Source organism: Thunnus thynnus, chromosome 12 (genome assembly GCF_963924715.1).
Source record: "Thunnus thynnus chromosome 12, fThuThy2.1, whole genome shotgun sequence".
Taxonomy (NCBI): Eukaryota; Metazoa; Chordata; class Actinopteri; order Scombriformes; family Scombridae; genus Thunnus; species Thunnus thynnus.
In genome coordinates this window covers 18057522-18075699 of record NC_089528.1, presented here as the reverse complement: position 1 = coordinate 18075699, position 18178 = coordinate 18057522, and the positions used below count along the sequence as shown (strand labels likewise).

General features: G+C 39.5%; 1 protein-coding gene across 6 annotated transcripts in view; it reads left to right on the top strand.

Moving 5' to 3' along the window:
• The window catches only part of LOC137194275 (adhesion G protein-coupled receptor L2-like), an 89202-nt gene that overhangs the window by 41511 nt on the left and 29513 nt on the right, over nt 1-18178 (top strand). For all 6 annotated transcript variants that reach the window (XM_067606018.1, XM_067606019.1, XM_067606020.1 and 3 more), the window contains exons 4-6: nt 2818-2927; nt 6837-7637; nt 15960-16259. In XM_067606018.1, the coding sequence (XP_067462119.1) occupies nt 2818-2927; nt 6837-7637; nt 15960-16259 (1211 nt within the window). The remainder of the gene's footprint in view (nt 1-2817; nt 2928-6836; nt 7638-15959; nt 16260-18178) is intronic.

The following is an 18178-nucleotide window of genomic DNA, read 5'->3' as shown; positions in this document are numbered from 1 at the left end:
TTGTTGGTTTGGAAATTGCGACAGAACGTATACATCAACAGCCCGTTTTTCTCAAGAAAAAGAACTAGACAGAAATCAAACAACGTGATTTTCAACATCTACATCAAAGTGTTTTGTCTAGTAAAATGTTTGGTTGTTGACAAAAAAAAGTGGCTGGATGAAAAATGTATGAAGGAACTGATGGAAACTCAGGTTACTGGGCCTGTTTAATATTCAGGTGATCACTCCTGCAGACATGTACTGTAAATGGACGGTATGTCCGACCTCTTTCTCTACCTGCCTTGTTCCCTCCACCTCTCTGTTTTCTCTGTAGTGTAGGTACAAAAAAACTGTCTACACATGAGAAGATAATCCAAATAAGGCTGTTTTGCTGACTTGCATTACCCTATTTCAATAGCAACCTATTCTCTGACCCAGAAAAACTAATAGAATAAATCTTTTACCTGGTCAGAGGTGCAGCACTTACAAAGACTGTGCTTGGTGTGGTAAAGTTTACATGCAGTGATTTCAGTGGCAGTTTAAAACTGAAGGCTTAGCAACAACAGCCCCCTTTAATCCAAAAGCAGGAGCATCTGAAAATTACAGTACAATAATTTCCAGAGTGAATTCTTACATCTTGAAAGGTTGTGATGGATGGAGTATTCAGATCCTTTCACTAAAGTAGAAGTGCAATGCCACGATGTAAAATTATTATTATTATTACTAGTAAAAGTGCTATATTGAACATCTTACTTGAACCTGCACTAATTTATTTTTTTTGCAGACAAAGAGCAACATAAGTCAGACAGTCAGAGAGTCATTTTTTTGCTGAAAACTGGCTGAAAATTACACTGATATGAGCGGTGACAGTGAACTGAAACATAGAAGTAGCAGGAAATCAAAACAATGAACTGAAAGAGGATAAAAAGCTCTGTATAGCTGAGGGGAACTGCTGAACTTGATGATAATTCTTTGTGTTTTGTCTATTTGAGTGACACATTTTGCATCATGCATTTTTATTTGATCCATTGTTAACATAAAAATATTGATGAGAGCAGCATTAAGTAAAACTACAAAAAAATTAACAGCAAAATGTACTTAATTTTATCAAACGTAAAGATACTATGAGTGTATATTATCAAATATATTTTATATTGGATTATTATCACTGAATTAATATATGACTAGCATCTTGAGTGTAGGCAGAGCTAATTTTAGCTACATAATAAACTGATGTATATTAGTACCTTAAAAAAAGTAATCAGAGGTTTTGTAGGTAAAACCCTAATATTCAAAAATAACTGGTAACTACAGCTGAAATGGAGTGATACAAAATAGTATTAAAATGAAAATACTCAAATCAAGTACAAATACTTCAAAATTGTACATAAGTACAGCACTTGAGTAAGTGTACTTCATTACTTTCCACCGCTGAGAACTAGTGTCAGTCAGACTTATAAACTCTATACGCCGAATTAAATAGAATATCTCTGGGTGCAGTTGAAGTGATTCTGTTGCTCTCATCTGCTGTCAGTCTTTTCACATTTTGATGCGGTGACCCTTTTCCCTCGCAGCAGCTCTCTCGAGCATTCACTTCAGTCAAGCCATAAAAGTGAATCTCTTAAGTGCAGCTGGCAACACGTTTTCATTGATGTCTAAAGCATCATTGATGATGCTGATGCTATTTGTTAACTCCATAATGGACTTTTTGTCTTTTTATTCATATATAATGTTTAATACTACATTAGTTTCAAGGGGAAGGTTTTTCTTATGAAAATGCATAGCTTGATTTAGAGTGCAGCTTGGGAAGTGAAGTCTCTTTCTGGTTAATGTACACACATTTACCTTTTTATTCATTAAATTATTGCCATCGTGTGTAGATAAAAGTGCATTGATGGGCTTTGTGTGCTTGTTGTGCTGCACAATCCCATTTTGCAGTGACAGAAAGCCTCTTGAATTACTAATGGTTCTTTGAAAGTCAAGTCCAATGTTGAAATGTATGTCCAACTTGCATGACTGCTGCTGACCTTCTGAAATATTTATCTCAGGCTTGCAAATTGTTGAATGTCCTATTTTGGTGCCAATTTTTTTTCCTGTTTGCCTCTGTTACTGCTGACATTATTCTCAATCCCTCTGCCTCAAGAGAGCTTGATTGAAGTGGAGCCAATTTCACCCTATACAGTATTTACACAAACTCAGTCCTGTGCTTTTCTCCCCCCCCCCTCCCTCTTTTACTTGAACTTTTTTTTTAGCACCCAGAAACATCTGCAAACACACACACACACACACACACACATACACGCTAACTTTGCAATTCACACATCACACTGTTAATTCGCTGAGGGACATCGTTTCATACTGGAGGACAAATAACCTTTCAGAGAAAAAACACATTAATGTCGCGTATGTTGCGCACATGTACAGGAGCCGCTCTGTTCACCAGAGGCCACCATTCCAGTCCACTGCGTGTCACCAGCCACCTGTCGTGTGTGTTTTAATGAATGTCTTCCCTTTCAATAGTGGTATGAAGACGCCGTTAAAGGAAATGCCATGGCTAATTCCTAACATGCCTTTAGCTGCTCTCTCGCTCTGTTATTCATTATCGCATTAATTCACATTCGTTTACTCTTCCCTAATTCTTTCATTCCTCTCTCTGTTTGCCAAGGTTTAAGCTAGAATACATACTATGTGACAGTGCTGGCTGGGATTTCATCAGTTTCATTGTAGCTGTAACGATGAACCCCCCACCCCCCTCTGTCTTATTAATGTTGTCTTTGCCGAGTACTCTTTGTGTGGGTAGTCATGATAAAATCTCTGGTCAATCTTTTCTTCTTCTAGGTGCAACAACCGTACGCAGTGTGTGGTTGTCACTGGCTCTGATGTCTTTCCTGATCCATGCCCTGGCACCTACAAGTACTTAGAGGTCCAGTATGAGTGTGTTCCCTATAGTAAGTATCGCCATCCAAATCTCATACTGAACTCTTATTGTGTGTGTGTGTGTTTTTTTTAAAGTGTCCGTAGACTAGACAGATGTGCTGTAACTAATGTTTGTTTTACAGATGATACTTCAACTCATGTGGAAGTATATGGAAGCAGATTAGCATTTATAAGTATACATTGTGTATAAGTATGAAGCATTGCAGTAATTTACGAGGCCAGTTCACCCAAATTGTGAAAAAAAAAACAACATTTTTTCTCACTACATCTCTAGTGATGTATAGCCCTGCAGATTGTTTTAGTTTTATTTGACCAGGTTTCCGTTCTAAGGTTTTGGACTCCAATATGGTTGGATAAATGCCCAGATTCATTAAGCTCACTGCATATGAATCTCTTTTTGGACATTTCTTTGTCTCTTTTTTTAGCAAAGACCACAAAGCAATGTGAAGATTTCTGAACATTCACTTTCACCGGTTAAAACGATTCACTCATTTACATTAACTCCTTAAGAGCTCAAATTAAACTTTTGGCTGTTGTCTGGTTAATCTGCTCTCATTCAGCCAAAGATTGTTTATGTTGGGAAGGAAGTCGAACATCACTCTGTAACCATGTGTTTTTGTAGTTCAGTAAGACCAAAGTTTATTAAACTAGATTGGTGAGAAATTATTTAGCTGATCATCTCAACATCTGGAGAATTTCCCAATTAAACATTTGTGCGTATATCTATGTTTTAACCACAACTTGGTCTTTCTGTTTTGGTATTTTCAGTATTTTGAGAAAAATATTTATATGTAATGATACATATGTAATTTTATTTTATATCATGCGCTGCTCATCTCATTTTCAGGTTGTAGCTACAGGTTATGAACATAATTAAGCTACAACAATAAACTGTTAAGGTGATTGCAAATATAAATTGAATCTTTGAGGTGTAGTTATCTATAGCTTTAGTTCTTTACACATGTTGAAAGCTAAATCTGATTACAAGATTCGATAGATATGAAATGTGGATTTGATACTGGATCTGTGTTTCATAAAATCCTTTCAAACAACATCCCTGTCTGTCAGAGGTGTCTGCCTTCACCCAGGTACACCAGACATAAGTGGAATTTAGTTTGCGGTGCTAACAGAGACGGACAAATGTAATTTTAAGAAACTCAGCAGCAAAATCTCTTTCCTCTGGATAATGCACTGACCTTCATGTGAACAGTTTTTTTTGGAATTATTCCTACTGAAAGAGTCTCTACAAAAATGTTTTTATTTCACTGCTGTGAGCACCACAAACAAAATTCCAGTCGCTTCTATTGTATTGAGGTGGTGGCAAAAATCACAGAGGCAGACCTGGACAAATAAAACCAAATTTATCAGCGTGGCTAGACTCTACTGGGGATAAGTGAGAAAATACATTTTCTTTTAATTTGAGTGAACTGACCCTTTAAATGGTTTTACTTACAGATTTGGTGTCTTTCATTTAGATAATCAAGGAGAAACTACCCACACAAATGTTCAGTTTAGGTGTTCTATTAGCACATAATACTCAGTAATGTCACGTTGGAACATATTACAGGGGATGTTTGAGTAAGACAGTGCAGTGAAATCCTAAAATAGTGGGATCATTCTGCATCTTTTCTCAGATTAACCAAATTCCTGTCAGGGATCAGCTCTGGTCTTCCATCGTGTAAATGACTCAATTAAATGTACTGTGGAGTTTATTAAATCACGCACTATTTTAAACAGTCTCTGTGTCTGATTTGAGTTAATCTACCTTAAAAGGTTGTTTCAGAGTAGTTTCTAAGTACAGATCTAGGCTTTCGTCCCTGCCTGTGAAAGTACTTAGCATTTAAATTGATGAATTGTAAACATGTTCAGAAATATTCATTCTTTTTTTTTTCTTCTTTCAAACAGACCTCCCTTTCACCTCCTGTCCCGTCCTCCCCCCCTGCCCTCCCCGACTAACCTCTTTGCTCTCATTTTTTTTAACTTCCAATCTTTCATATATTGTCTCTAGCTTCTCTCTCCCCCCTCCCTCCACACCCAGTGTATGCAGCTTCAACAGCCCACTAAAGAAACTCCATATTAGGCAGACTGTTCATCAGTCATCTCATGTGCTGTTGCTCTGTTTGGCTCATTTAAGAGCTCGGTCTGTAACATTAGCACTGTGTCATGTTATACGTGTGTGTGGGCGAGCGAGTTTGGAATCGAATTCTGATTTGTGTTTGTAAAGTTTGAACAAATTCCACCCTTAGTCAATATATGCCAAAAATAACTCCTGTGCTGTTTCTCTAAGAATGTTATCCATCTAAATATGACCAGGATTTTGATTTTTTTTTTCTCCTGCCACTTAGGAGAAGCGTTTTTAGAGGGATTTATTCTGCTTTTACAGTGGCCAGTGCATTATTTTGTTGGCAGTTAAAGGCGGTAGGAATGAAAAATTTAATGCGCTGGAAAGCATGGCACATAGCTTGTCTCCAGTCATAACTTGTCTGTTTTTATATCCTAGGATGAGAGGCCGTTCACTAACAAACATGCTTTTTTTTTTTTTCTCCTAGCTCTTCTTCCCAAAGCAGCCTTGCAGTTCATCTCATGGTCATATCCTCCAACTAATTCTTCTCTTGTACCTGGTAGTTGACTCATGATAACCTTTCTCTCCCTTTTGCACTCTTTTTTGCTTTCTTTTCCAATGCCTGAAATAGAAGTGGAGCAAAAAGGTAAATGAGTGGTCTGGTCCCCCTTCTCCCCCCTTCTCCGGCTCCTTGTTCTGTGGTGTTGAGTACAGCTCCCCTCACGTCTCCTTCCCCCCCTGATTGCCTCTCCTGTCAAATGCTTAACCCATAGGAGGATTGTTTGCACCCATGGAGTCCAAATGAATTTCAAAACAGAATTTCAAATGACATCCACGGTCATCGAATGTAGTATTTTTCTCGCAACGTGTAAGAAAACACCAACTGTTCGGTGTCGATTTTTCCAGGGACTCTTGCTTAGCACTGTATTAACCCTTGAAGACTGAGTAGTTGTTTATATATTCTTATTTGGCTCAGTCTTAGTTTGCTTGGCCCAACTTCTGCTGCACCCATAGCACGTGATGTGAAATAGCAGTGATGGCTGAGTGAGATTGGCACAGGCTGAAAAAAAAAAAAAAGTTTGAAAAGAAAACAAGAATTCACTGTGTCCCTTTTCCTCATCCAGAACCAATTAATTTAAATCGTCTAAATGGGAACCTTGGCACCACCTCCCTCACCCATCAGTGGTTACTCTTGTCTTTTGCCACAGAAGTAGTGAAAATCCTTTTTACCACTGTTGTTTTATCTATTCCCCAACCTCCACTTTCATTTTACCTCTGCTTTGCTGCCGCCACCACCATTGACAACCTGTTGTTCACTCTTATCACAAGATGTGAAGTCTGTTCCCTTATCATTTTGGTTTATGACCTCAGTCATGTGAGTATGCATGCGCTGTGTGTCCATATACCCAGCTATTCATGTGGCATTTGACGTCAGAGACAGGCTGGTATTTAAAAAAAAAAAAAAAAGAAAAAAAAAAGAAGAAGAAAAAAGGTGTCTGTCTACTCTCTACTTTTCCCATTTCCTGTGTCTTTCATTTGCAGGTTTTTTACACATTTCACTTTTTATTTCGTTTGTCCCTGTTAGGATATAGCAGCAGACCCTTGAGATGCAAGTTCTCTTAACCTTACATTTCTCATTCTGAATAATCACTCTGACATGTTCATTTATTTTCTTTTTTCCCCCCATTCATTAGCGTAAGTGTAAAATATTCCTCCCAAGTTCACAGTCCCTGATCTTTTTGTCCTGCACTTGATTTGTACAGCAGCGAGAATGATGCTTGTCGTAGCCAAATGTGCTACATATGTTTGAAATATTTTGTCTTACTCTATTTTGTTTCACTCTCTTCTCTGTCACTAGTTTTCATTTGTCCTGGGACTCTGAAGGGTGTAGGAGACGCCACCTTCCTTTTTGAGGCAGAGCAGCAAGCGGGGTCATGGTGCAAAGACCCGCTGCAGGCTGGAGACAAAGTCTTCTTCATGCCCTGGACGCCGTACCGCACCGACACCCTCATCGAGTACGCCTCTCTGGAGGACTTCAAAAATGCTCGCCAGACGACCACCTATAAACTACCGCACCGTGTTGACGGGACAGGCTTTGTAGCCTATGACGGTGCCATCTTCTTTAACAAGGAACGCACACGCAACATTGTCAAGTTTGACCTGCGCACACGCATCAAAAGCGGCGAGGCTATCGTTAATAACGCCAACTATCACGACACCTCACCATACCGCTGGGGCGGCAAGACGGACATTGACCTGGCAGTAGACGAGAGGGGTTTATGGGTAATCTACGCCACAGAGCAGAACAATGGGCGCATTGTGGTGAGCCAGCTCAACCCGTATACGCTTCGCTTTGAGGCCACATGGGAAACGGCGTATGACAAGCGCTCGGCCTCTAACGCCTTTATGGTGTGCGGCGTGCTCCATGTGGTGCGCTCGACCTATGAAGAGAACGAGAGCGAGGCCAGCAGGAGCCAAATCGATTACATCTACAACACCAAGCTGAGCCAGGGCGAGTACACTGACATTCTCTTCCCCAACCAGTACCAGTACATCACCGCTGTGGATTACAACCCCAGGGACAACCAGCTATACGTGTGGAATAACTTTTACATCCTGCGCTATGACCTGGACTTTGGGCCACCGGATCCCGCTGAAGGTGAGCACTGATCCATTCTGGTTTAGTTCATTGTCTTTGTGTAATTCTTCTATTGTATGTTTGCAGCGTGGGATGTCACAGATGGCTGCCTTTTAATTTTGGATGCAATTCAGGTGCGATAAAGAAAAGAGGGTTGTGTAAGTCTTGGGGAAAGGGCTCATTTGCAGACTGAAATTACAGATGCACCTTGGAATGAGGGAGAGCTCCCTGTGGGATCGCGCCGCTACAAACCCTGCTTCTTTATTACCATGAGGCAAGCTGAGGCACTCACTGCAGCTGAAGCTTGGACCCTGTCAAATTCCTTAATCTCAGGCCTTATCCAAAACCATTATGAACACTGCCCCCCTGAACTTCTCTCTAATGCTTGGAATATGTTTGAGAAGTATCATGCACATTATGACAGAGGTTATCCTCTCTTCCTTACCGTGGGATTTCAGTTTGTGTTGCTATGGCTACATCGTCAACTCACACAGGAGCCATTTTTGAAATAGATCAGGAGATAATCACCTTCCTATTGTGGCATAATATTTTTTTGAAACCACCAGTGTGCGTTACTATTGTACCACATGGTGAATCAAGGTAGAGGAATGGCTGAACGCTGCAAAGAGAGATCAATTACAGTGAAGAATCTTGTCAGGCGGTTAGAGGGCTTAAATTAATCTGTGAAGTGTTGAGAGGCGACATACGTGTCATCAGACAGGGACCTTACATCAAGCTGATAATGGGCTTAATTACCTGACTGCAGTCACCTTATCCCACAGAGCCGAGCTAAGCCCGCTGTGTGAAGTGGGGAAACAACGATCTTGACCCGACTCCACACTATGTTAGAGGCTCAGGTTGCCCCCGAGCACTGGTCCAGATTAGGTTATGATTTTTAACTTCTGGATATTTGGGAGGGGCTGCCAGCAGGAAATATGATTCTTGACCCAAGCTGTTGAAGGGTGGGGTGGGGGGTTGGCGTTGATGTCTCAATGGAGGCTGTGTGCTCCTGAACTCTGGCCTCTTGTCAACATGTCTGTTTGTTTTCCTGCCGTTCCCTGGAATCTCCCCAGCATGATAACTCGACACCCAAGCGGCTCAAAGTTTGTGTCTGTTTTGCTGAACAACCAAAGCCTCAATTAAGAGTATGTTAGAGGAGATATGAAAAATACTCAAACTTTAATGAGTTCTCCATGCATGCAAACTGCCTGCTTGACTGTTCACGTTCCTGATGTATGTAAATGTAATTAACAACTGAATTATCATAATTACCCTCCATGTCTCAAAAGAGGCTCAGGGAGAGGAGGAAAGTGGCCATCACAGAGCATTTTCAATGAAGGGTTTAATATGCTCTCTCAGCTACTGTAATGCCTCGGTAAACATAAATGCCACATAGGCTTGGAGTTACCACTTGCTGCGGCAACAGTGCATTTAATCAAGGAACCCAACAGAACATAGTTGTTGATTTCACTCATTATTGTAAACACCAGTTTCCTGCCACAATTCTGTTATTGGGATCCAATCAGAAATTTGTCTTTGCAGCAGAACTTGTCACTGTGGGTCATTAAGTGTGTGTTTTATGGCATCATTTTGAAATGTTCTTAGCTCAAGAGGAGAGAGGAGGCATCTTGAGATGCCACGGCCAGCAGCAACAGTAGTAGTGCCAGGTTTGTGAATGGCACTTGAAAATAATTGGTTCTTGTTTATTAGGTTTTTTTTTTACAGATCTACACCTTTAACTTCTTTACTGTGTAGCTATTAGGATTTATTACTGCCTATGATATGGTGTTGAATTAAACAACCTATTATGCAGGGTAATCTAATGGTGCTGAAATAATGTCTCTCTCTCTCTCTCTCTCTCTCTCTCTCTCTCTCTCTCTCTCTCTCTATCTCTCTCCCTCTCTCTTTCTCTCTCTCTCTCTGAAACTGAGGGGCACTTGAGGCGTAAAGAAAATTAATTGTGCCCATTAAGATTCATCGACAACAGAGTGAAGTTACCTCGAACACCAAACCCAGTGTATTTCTCTCCTTCTTTTTGTAGAACGCATGTAACACAATGAGAGCGTGTGTGTCCTTTGCTGTCAGAAGCATCAACCTTGGCTGTAATGCTCATCCTAGAGAGACGCTGAAGTGCCAGCAGGATTAGAGGTTTATATTAGGCAGTTTTAGCAAAGTGATCAAAGCAGAAAATAATTGACCTCAGCAACTTTGTCGATATTTCCTTTACCTTTTGTTGGTGTAAGACTGCAGGTTTCTTAATTCTGGTCCTGGTTGAAGTGATTAGCTAAGATCATTCGCCCGTATTGATGTTTCTGCTTATTGTTCCAAACAATTCACGCGCATTTAAAGAAAATGTCTATGCTCGGCTAATGCACTGTGAACACAAAACAGCAATGATCGATACTCTGAGAAGGCGTACTCCTCAGAGATCTCAGAAGAGGTGCATGTCAATAAAAAAGCACACCAAAGTGCCGGCTGTTACAAAACTTAGAGGGACGCCGGTAATGTATTCTCTGTGATGTGCAAAGACGTTAACTGATTTCAATCCAATGAATTTCAGTCACATGAATACAGAGAGCATTTCAAACTAACAAGGAGAGAAAGGAGAAAATTAATTTGTCTTTGAGGTAGCATTGATCTGAGGCCTAAAGACGAGAGGCATAAAATGAATGGCTTTGTCTGAAAGGCTTAGCCACTTGGAGTAATCTGGTAGCGGCGAGCACAAGTGGGCTCTGCGCCGAATTGAAATGTCAAGCAAAACCACTATTTCATATCTTGCATGCCACACATATCTATCATCGCGAAGCTCATGTTTTTGCTCAGCCATTTTGTGGCTAAAACCAGCTGTGCACCTCGCTCCACTTTGGTTTGCTTTTGTATTCCTGAATGACGCCTCCAGGTGAGCCTTTTAGATGGAGGACATTTATAGATGTATCATGCACTAAGCCTGTGTTCCACCCTCTGAAGCATGAAGTTCACTAACAGAAATAGAGGCTGAAGTAAGGGAGTCAAGAGATTTGGAAAAGCTCTAATTGTTCTGCTTGTTGCCATTGCTCAATGCCAGCAAGATTATTGCAGAAAATCGTTTAAGTGGACATTATAGGGCGTAGACGACAGAGACTTTTGGAGAGTATTTCTGTCTGCACATATATCTTCCTCTCTGCGTGTGTGTGTCTTTATTGTGAGCCTCTTTGCCACCTCTCCTCTGAGTCAGACTGTCTAGTTGTGACTGTGCTATGTCTGCTGCTCCACAGTATTCAGTTTCAAGCCTCATAAATTACCCCACGCATGCAAAGGATATGTCCAGAGCGGAGCTTTTTCTGTTTACTGCTCTTTAAAGAACAAGTGTCAATAATGCAGTGAGCTTCACAACAATTTCTCAATGACCTGTGTCTTTTCATCTGCAGAAATAATGATATATTCCTCGTGTGTTGGATAAGAAACTGCACATGAATTTCTTGTGGCCCCTTACCTTTCATGCCAAGCCGTGTGCTCCCGTCACGTTGGCTTGAATGAAGCAGAACAGCATGAGTGTATATAAACAGCCTAATGTAAAATTCATGTCTTGTGGGATTTGTTTCTCTGTCATTAATTACCAGCACTGGCTCCAGGTAAAGCAGCAAAGAGACCAACTGTAGCTCTTACACTGTTCCTATCCTCTGAGACAGTCTTGTTATCGAGTCAAGCTGCTCAACGAATAAAGACACATGGATGTATATAGACGCGCACATGTCTAACTCATTGCGGTTGGACATTATCAGAGTTGTAACATGCCTACTTGATTAGTTAAAGCATAAAATTAAACATTTTTTGAATGGGTAATTGCTTTCTGGTGGAGAGGTATACCACTATCATGTCTGTACAGTAAATGTGAAGCTACAGCCAGGAGGTTGTTAGCTTAGTTTAGCGAGAGAAACAGCTGGCTATAGCATCTTGTTTATTAAATCTGTATGAGAAACAACAATACAGTGTTTTATGATGGACTATTTCTTGGCTCTGAGCAGTTGCAGACAGCACAGACTCCAGGATTGTATGGATTAAACAAACATAAAACATTTTTTCATCTTTATACAAAGCTAGGCTAGCTGTTTCCGCCTGTTTTCAGTCTTTGTACTAAGCTAAGCTAACCGACTGCTGGCTGTAGCCATATATTTACCGCACCGTACTTCTACTGTGCTCTGTTCATGTTCTTGAATTTGGTCATGTTCACAATGTGTGAAAAAATGTAAAAACAGTGCCACAGCTGCTGTATTTCCATATCCTAAGCGGATTGCTGCTAAGTGATGATTTTTTTTAACTGGGTTCTGTTTATTTAATATTCCCTTTCAACAATATGGGTCTATTTGTTATTGTACTGAGAGGATTAGCCTTGTAAGTGATTAATCTCCAAAATTTAAAACAGCTTCATTTGTCTGCAAGTTGCCATTGCTTTTCTTAATACTGGGTATTAGGCAGTTTATGATGCATTTATTATGATGTCTGTATGGACAGGTAGATAGTCTTGACTGCTCTGACTATGTGTGTGTAATTTGAGATAAAATGTTTTTTTAGTGCAGTGGTGTGAGCTACAAAAGCAAGGACAAACAGAATATGGAGGCCTCTGATCATCTGATAATGGTTTAATTTTTTTTCCCATCTTCCGAGCAGATACGTAAATGACTCTGGGGGCCTATAAAGTGAAAAAACTAATACTGCTTCATCTCCAATGTCTTGATTGATGATCTTGCATAATGATTTTCCTTCCTTTTAGCTCTGTTTTAATTTACACACTCTGTTTAGAGTCTGATGACAGCCATTTTCAAGTGTTCAATCTCCAACTCTTACATTATTTACAAGAGGTATTATTCAGCATATGGCAACAGTATGCCTTTGGTGTCAGATTGCCCATAAAGAGTGACTTCATTGCCTCTTGAGAGAAATGGTAGCTAATTGGTGCAGTCCTCTCTTGGTTGAGTGCTATCAGAGGACACAGGGCTCTTACTGGAGGGGAATTTGCTCTTCGCAATCAAAAGAAAATTGTAGCGCGCTTGGTGCAGAGACATCAAAATAAGCCCACAAATGCATCGACATCTGACAAGCCCATTACTTGATGTAGTATTGAATAGATGTGTTGTATATTTGATGTTTCTTATGTTATTCACAAGCAAACTCTGATATGAAACCCACGACATGCTGTCTGTAAACATCCACAAAGATTGTATCTTGTCTTTGATTTATAAAATCACTCAGTCGACATCTGAGTGCCCCTCCTAATTAAAGTGATACGATTTTGTGATTCTGCCTGTAAGACTGAACATGAGAGGCCAAGTGTCTTGTGGCCTTAAACAACTGAGAAATTATTTTAATTCAGGAAAAAGGCTAATTTGGTCCCTTTTTGTAAACTAGACTAGAAGCGGTTGTATTAATGTTCCTAAACTCTCATTTTCATAGGATTTTGTGTGTGATGAAGGACCACAATTAGTGATTATTTTCATTTAATTAAATTTATAGTTAATCTACTGAATAATTTCTTGATTTACTGATTAATCCTTTGGTTTATAAAATGTCAGAAAATATTGAAAACTGCCAAGCACAATATTCCAGAAAACCCAAGGTGATGTATTTGGTTATTTTTTTAAACAGCCCCAAAACCCAAAGATACTAAATTTACAGTGGTATAAAACAGAAAAATCCTCACATTCAAACAACGTGGAGTGAGAGATTATTTGGTATATTTGTTTGAAAAATGACTTAAACAATTCAATGATTATCAAAATAGTTTATGCTTAATTTTCTATCAATTAACTAATTGAATAATCAACTAAACATTTCAGCCGTAATTTGATGTTAATTAATGTGAATTCACTTTAACTGCCAACAAATGGTATTTTAGGCTAGATAATCATTTGGAAATGGATGTATTTGTCAACAAAAATAAACATGGAAATCCCAAGAATTACATGCATTTGACGCAGGTAGAAGAGATGAAATGGTTAGCAGATAAATTGATTAGTTGAACAACACAAAATTTTAGGCAAAAATGACAAAAATTCTGGTTCCAAATGTGAATATTTGTGTTTTTTCTTAGCCTTCTATGATGATAAATTGAATATTTTGCAGTTTGGATTACAGGTCATAACAAAACTAGTCGAAGACGTCACCTTAGCAGACATTGTACACATTTATACTGTACTCTTCACCTTGCACTTTATATTCTTAGTTGTTTGCAGCGTCTCTAAACTGATTGAATCACTAAGGATGACATATGCTATTAAAAACAATTTATATTTACCAAAATGACAAAGATACGTTAAAAAGAAATGTCAAGACCAAACTGAATATTTCTTGCCAATGCTTTCTTACCATATGTGCTAAAATGTGAAAGGCAGGTGCTTTGGACTCCTGAGTTGGAGCAGTCTGGTCTCAGGAGCAGGTTAATCAGGTGATGCAAGCATGCTGTTACAGGCAGATGCATATTAGGGCTTATATCAGGCCTTGGAAAAGATGAAGTTTGCTCAGGTATGGAGAGGTTTAATATTCTGAAACCCAATTACACTTGCCCTGGTATTGCATTATACGCTCATATTGAATCAACCGAGTCAGCCTATGAATCATCTCACTTTTCCTGAGTCAATAAAAATCTTCACAGGCAATACATATTATATTTGAAACTGTTCTTGTTTTTTTGTTTTAAACGTAGCATTGTTATACTATTATAATATAGCCTGTTCAGAGTTATTTGTCCATTTATGAAAAAATAAAAGCAATTTTTTAATAAATTTTATTTCAGTGTACTTTAAATATCCTTAAAAACGTAGAAAGTCTATGGAAGGGAAGATACAAAAGGAAGACTACTCTCTATGGTGATCCTGTTTTCTACTAAGAATGACGTTTCTAATAATCTCACATCCTTTTCTTCGATTTTCTTGTCTTTTTTTTTTTTAGCTATTTTTGCACAGCCCTTTTCTTACCTCATTTCCTCAGAGTAATAGTGTACACCTTCATAGCTGAGGGTGCTAACCGAGTGCTTCGTGATCATCTACTCATCATGCTAACCACACATGTCAGCTGTTACTTTTGCAGCCATGTGAGCCAGGCCAATCTGTGAATGTGTGGGTGACAGACACACAATGACTGAATGAGTGTAAAGTAATTAGCCAGGGCTCCTGCCAGGGGAAAAGGTCACTGAGTAAAATGTCACAATTCAACCTCACTGTAGGGTGGGCTGGTGTTTTTTAAATTTTTTATAGTGAGCTTCACAGGACCACTATTCTCTCCCTGCTGTGGCCTCCTGACCACATCACCAGATATCAGCTTTGTAATAAACTCAGATATTTCGCTGGAATGAAAAAAGATTCCCCCTGACTGGCTGATTAGTGTGAAACGTGAAATGTGGGCCTTGTCACCATTCTCTCTCAGGAAATGGAGATATGTGTCTGATGACGGAGTGTCAGATAGCATGATATTGCATTTTCCCAGAAGCACCCAGGGAACCTGAAGAGAACACTATAGGGACGGCAGACCTCATTGTGGGGCTGCTTTTATCTCAAAATACAATCAGGTTGTTGTGGGTAAAATGTATGATCATTCATGCAGGAGAGAGGTCTCCTTGTATATCCATGTAGACACACATGCACCTACACACAAACATGCACTGTGTTTTGTGTTTTATTCATATTGGCTATTCATACTGTATAAAATTGATAGATTTTCTATTTCTGCTCTCATTTCCTAGTTATCTCCAGGCTCTCCGCAGCAGATATCCATCTGTGCGCAGGCAGTGATTTTAAGCAGAAACACACCTGAGCAATGGAGCAAACATGAGCGCACTTGCACACGTGCATGTGCACATTCACACATAGATTTGCTTCGCAGGGCCAGGCGTGGACTGAATACAGTGGAATCGCATTATTGCTGATGTATGGTTTTTGCTTGGAGCAGTGCAGTTCTGCTTCCGCACACCAGCTTTTATCCAAGTGAGAGAGATGAACCAGGCAGAAAAAAGTAAAATGCAGGCAGGCAGGCTTTGTCTTTATTTTTGACATTTAATCAGCTCAAGGTACTGACTCTGTTGGGAAGATTTTACTGCTATGTTAAAGGATGCCCCTCCACCAGTCTTTCACCAGTTTGTCTTATTTATGAGTTTAAGTGATAGATAGTATTGCCTTGATTTTGCTCCATGAAGGACCCAAAAAGAAGTGGAGTTGCGAGTGAAAGCTACACAGAGTTTTTATTTCCAGCAATAACTCCAGCAGTAGGACTCACAATAGTTGAAGTTTTCCCGCTGCTAGAAACGACAGGAGTTCAAGGCAAGGACATTTACTGACTCGAGCTCTAACAGCTTCACTCTTTCTCTCGCTCCAGTGCCAACTATTGAAGATTTCTCCGTCTCATCATCCGTGCCCAAGACTGCCACACTCATTACTACCACCGCAGTGTCCACTGTGAAGGGGCAGGGTGACACCACTGCAGCAGGAGCAGACCCTAGGGATGGGAGAGATCCGTTTGAGGACACCCGTGGCTCAGGTACAGTGGAGCCCACAGTCCCCGAGCTGCCGCCGACACCCCGACGCTTCTGTGAGGCGACTAGGAGGAGAGCCATCGACTGGCCCCAGACCCACACTGGAACCACTGTGGAGAGGCCCTGCCCCAAAGGGACCAGAGGTAAGCCTACCTTATGGTGTGATTTATAACTTATTGGAACCCAAATTTTTCATTAATTGTACACTTTATTCTATAAAGTCATCTAGATTTATTTATACCTTTTACCGCCCACTAGTGGGAAAAGAATGCTAGCGCTGAGAGCTTCAAGACTTTGAAAAAAATATCTAATTGTGTTTATTTTGACTGATTTTGCAATTGTGATATGATTTGCGATAGAAGAAGGAGTGATCGTTTTTACATCATTATTCTCATTTTAATAATCCCAGTAAAATGCACAGCAGAAGATACAACTGAAACCTTGAAAACATGGTGACTCCAGGTGGTTGTTGCTAAAGGAAATGTTTGACATTTAGGGAAATTTGCTTATTTGCCTTCTTTACCAAATTTCAATGAGATAATTGATACTGCTGTCATGTCTGTGCACGAAGCATGGAGTTAGAGCTAGAAGGTGATTAGCTTAGCTCAACATAAAGACAGGAAAGAGGGTAAAACAGCTAGCATGGACACATGTTATATCTTGTTTAATCAGTACATAAACAGAAATGTCAAAATCAACAATGTCAACAATGGCAAAATGATATTAAAAAAACCCTACAACATGTTAATTAGTGAACTTCAGAGGTACTGGCATATTTTTTTACTTTGGACACAGCCACCCTAGTTGTTTACCCTTGCTTCTAATCTTTATGATATGCTAGGCTAATAGCCTTCTAGCTTTAGCTCCGTACTTAATGTGTCAGGCTTTTCATCTAACTCAACAAGAAAGTGATAACTTTTTTTTTTCCAACATGTCAAAGTGTTCCTTTAAAGGCTTAATTACAGCAACTTCACAGTAACAAAACTTTAGCTTAGTCTAAGTTGGCAAAAATAGAAAACATCTGTAAATCTAATGAAATTTAATACAATAGCCCAACTTATAACCTGATACAATCCAGTACAAAAAGACCACAAACTGCAGTTCAAAAATTGCCAAAGTTTAACATTTTCTGACAAAGTGTCAACAAAAACAGGGCTATTCAAACTTCCCAGAAGTACTGTTAGGTTGCAAAGCTAAAGTATTAGATTGTATTACTATTCATGTGTGTTCAAGTTCAACAACAACTTTTAATCATCTTGATTAGTCATTACTGTTTCCATTAACAAGTGTGCTAAAGAAAGTCTCAAAATCACACTTGCATCATCCAAATGAACAGGAACAAATGCTTCAAAGATTCTGACAAAACATATTAAAATGGCCCTCTTACTTTATTTGTGCTTATTTAGTTGTTAATATGCTATTTTCATCTTAGCTTCCTCTGCATGTACTGAGTTTGTGACATTTCGGCTTTCGGGTAAATCAAATTTTAAGTGGGCCTCTCACATTTCCGGTAAATAGGTAACAAGACTTTTGTTTTTTCTTAAACATAATGGCATAATATACATTGTTACTGTATGTCTGTAATTTTGAAACCAGTTTCTTCTTGCAATGAGAGTGCATGAGGAGAAAAAAAAATGCTGTTGCTTATTTCCCAAACACAAAGCAAAGGAACAACCAATGAAAATAATGGACAATATTTGGGGAGTCCAAACATTATTACATTATTACCTATTACCATTATCACCTCCAACATTTTTCTATTACCTGGGAAATTGGTTGAACAGGTATATTCAGATGGTATCAGTAAATCACAGTGACTCATCATAGCTAAAAAAAAAAACAACTTCTGGAGGTGTGGGAAGTCAGGTATCAAAAGCAGCAGTGAGGATGAGCATTGTGCTGATGGTCGTTATACCAGTTCAGTTGACAATGATACTCACACGGGAACCTCACAGAAGTTACCTTAACACCCTATCACAGAGACTGACAGAAGTGTCAAAATATAAAGACGGGCTATTGGAGGATGAAAGCAAGGTAGAGACAATGTTTTGACTGTTGGGGT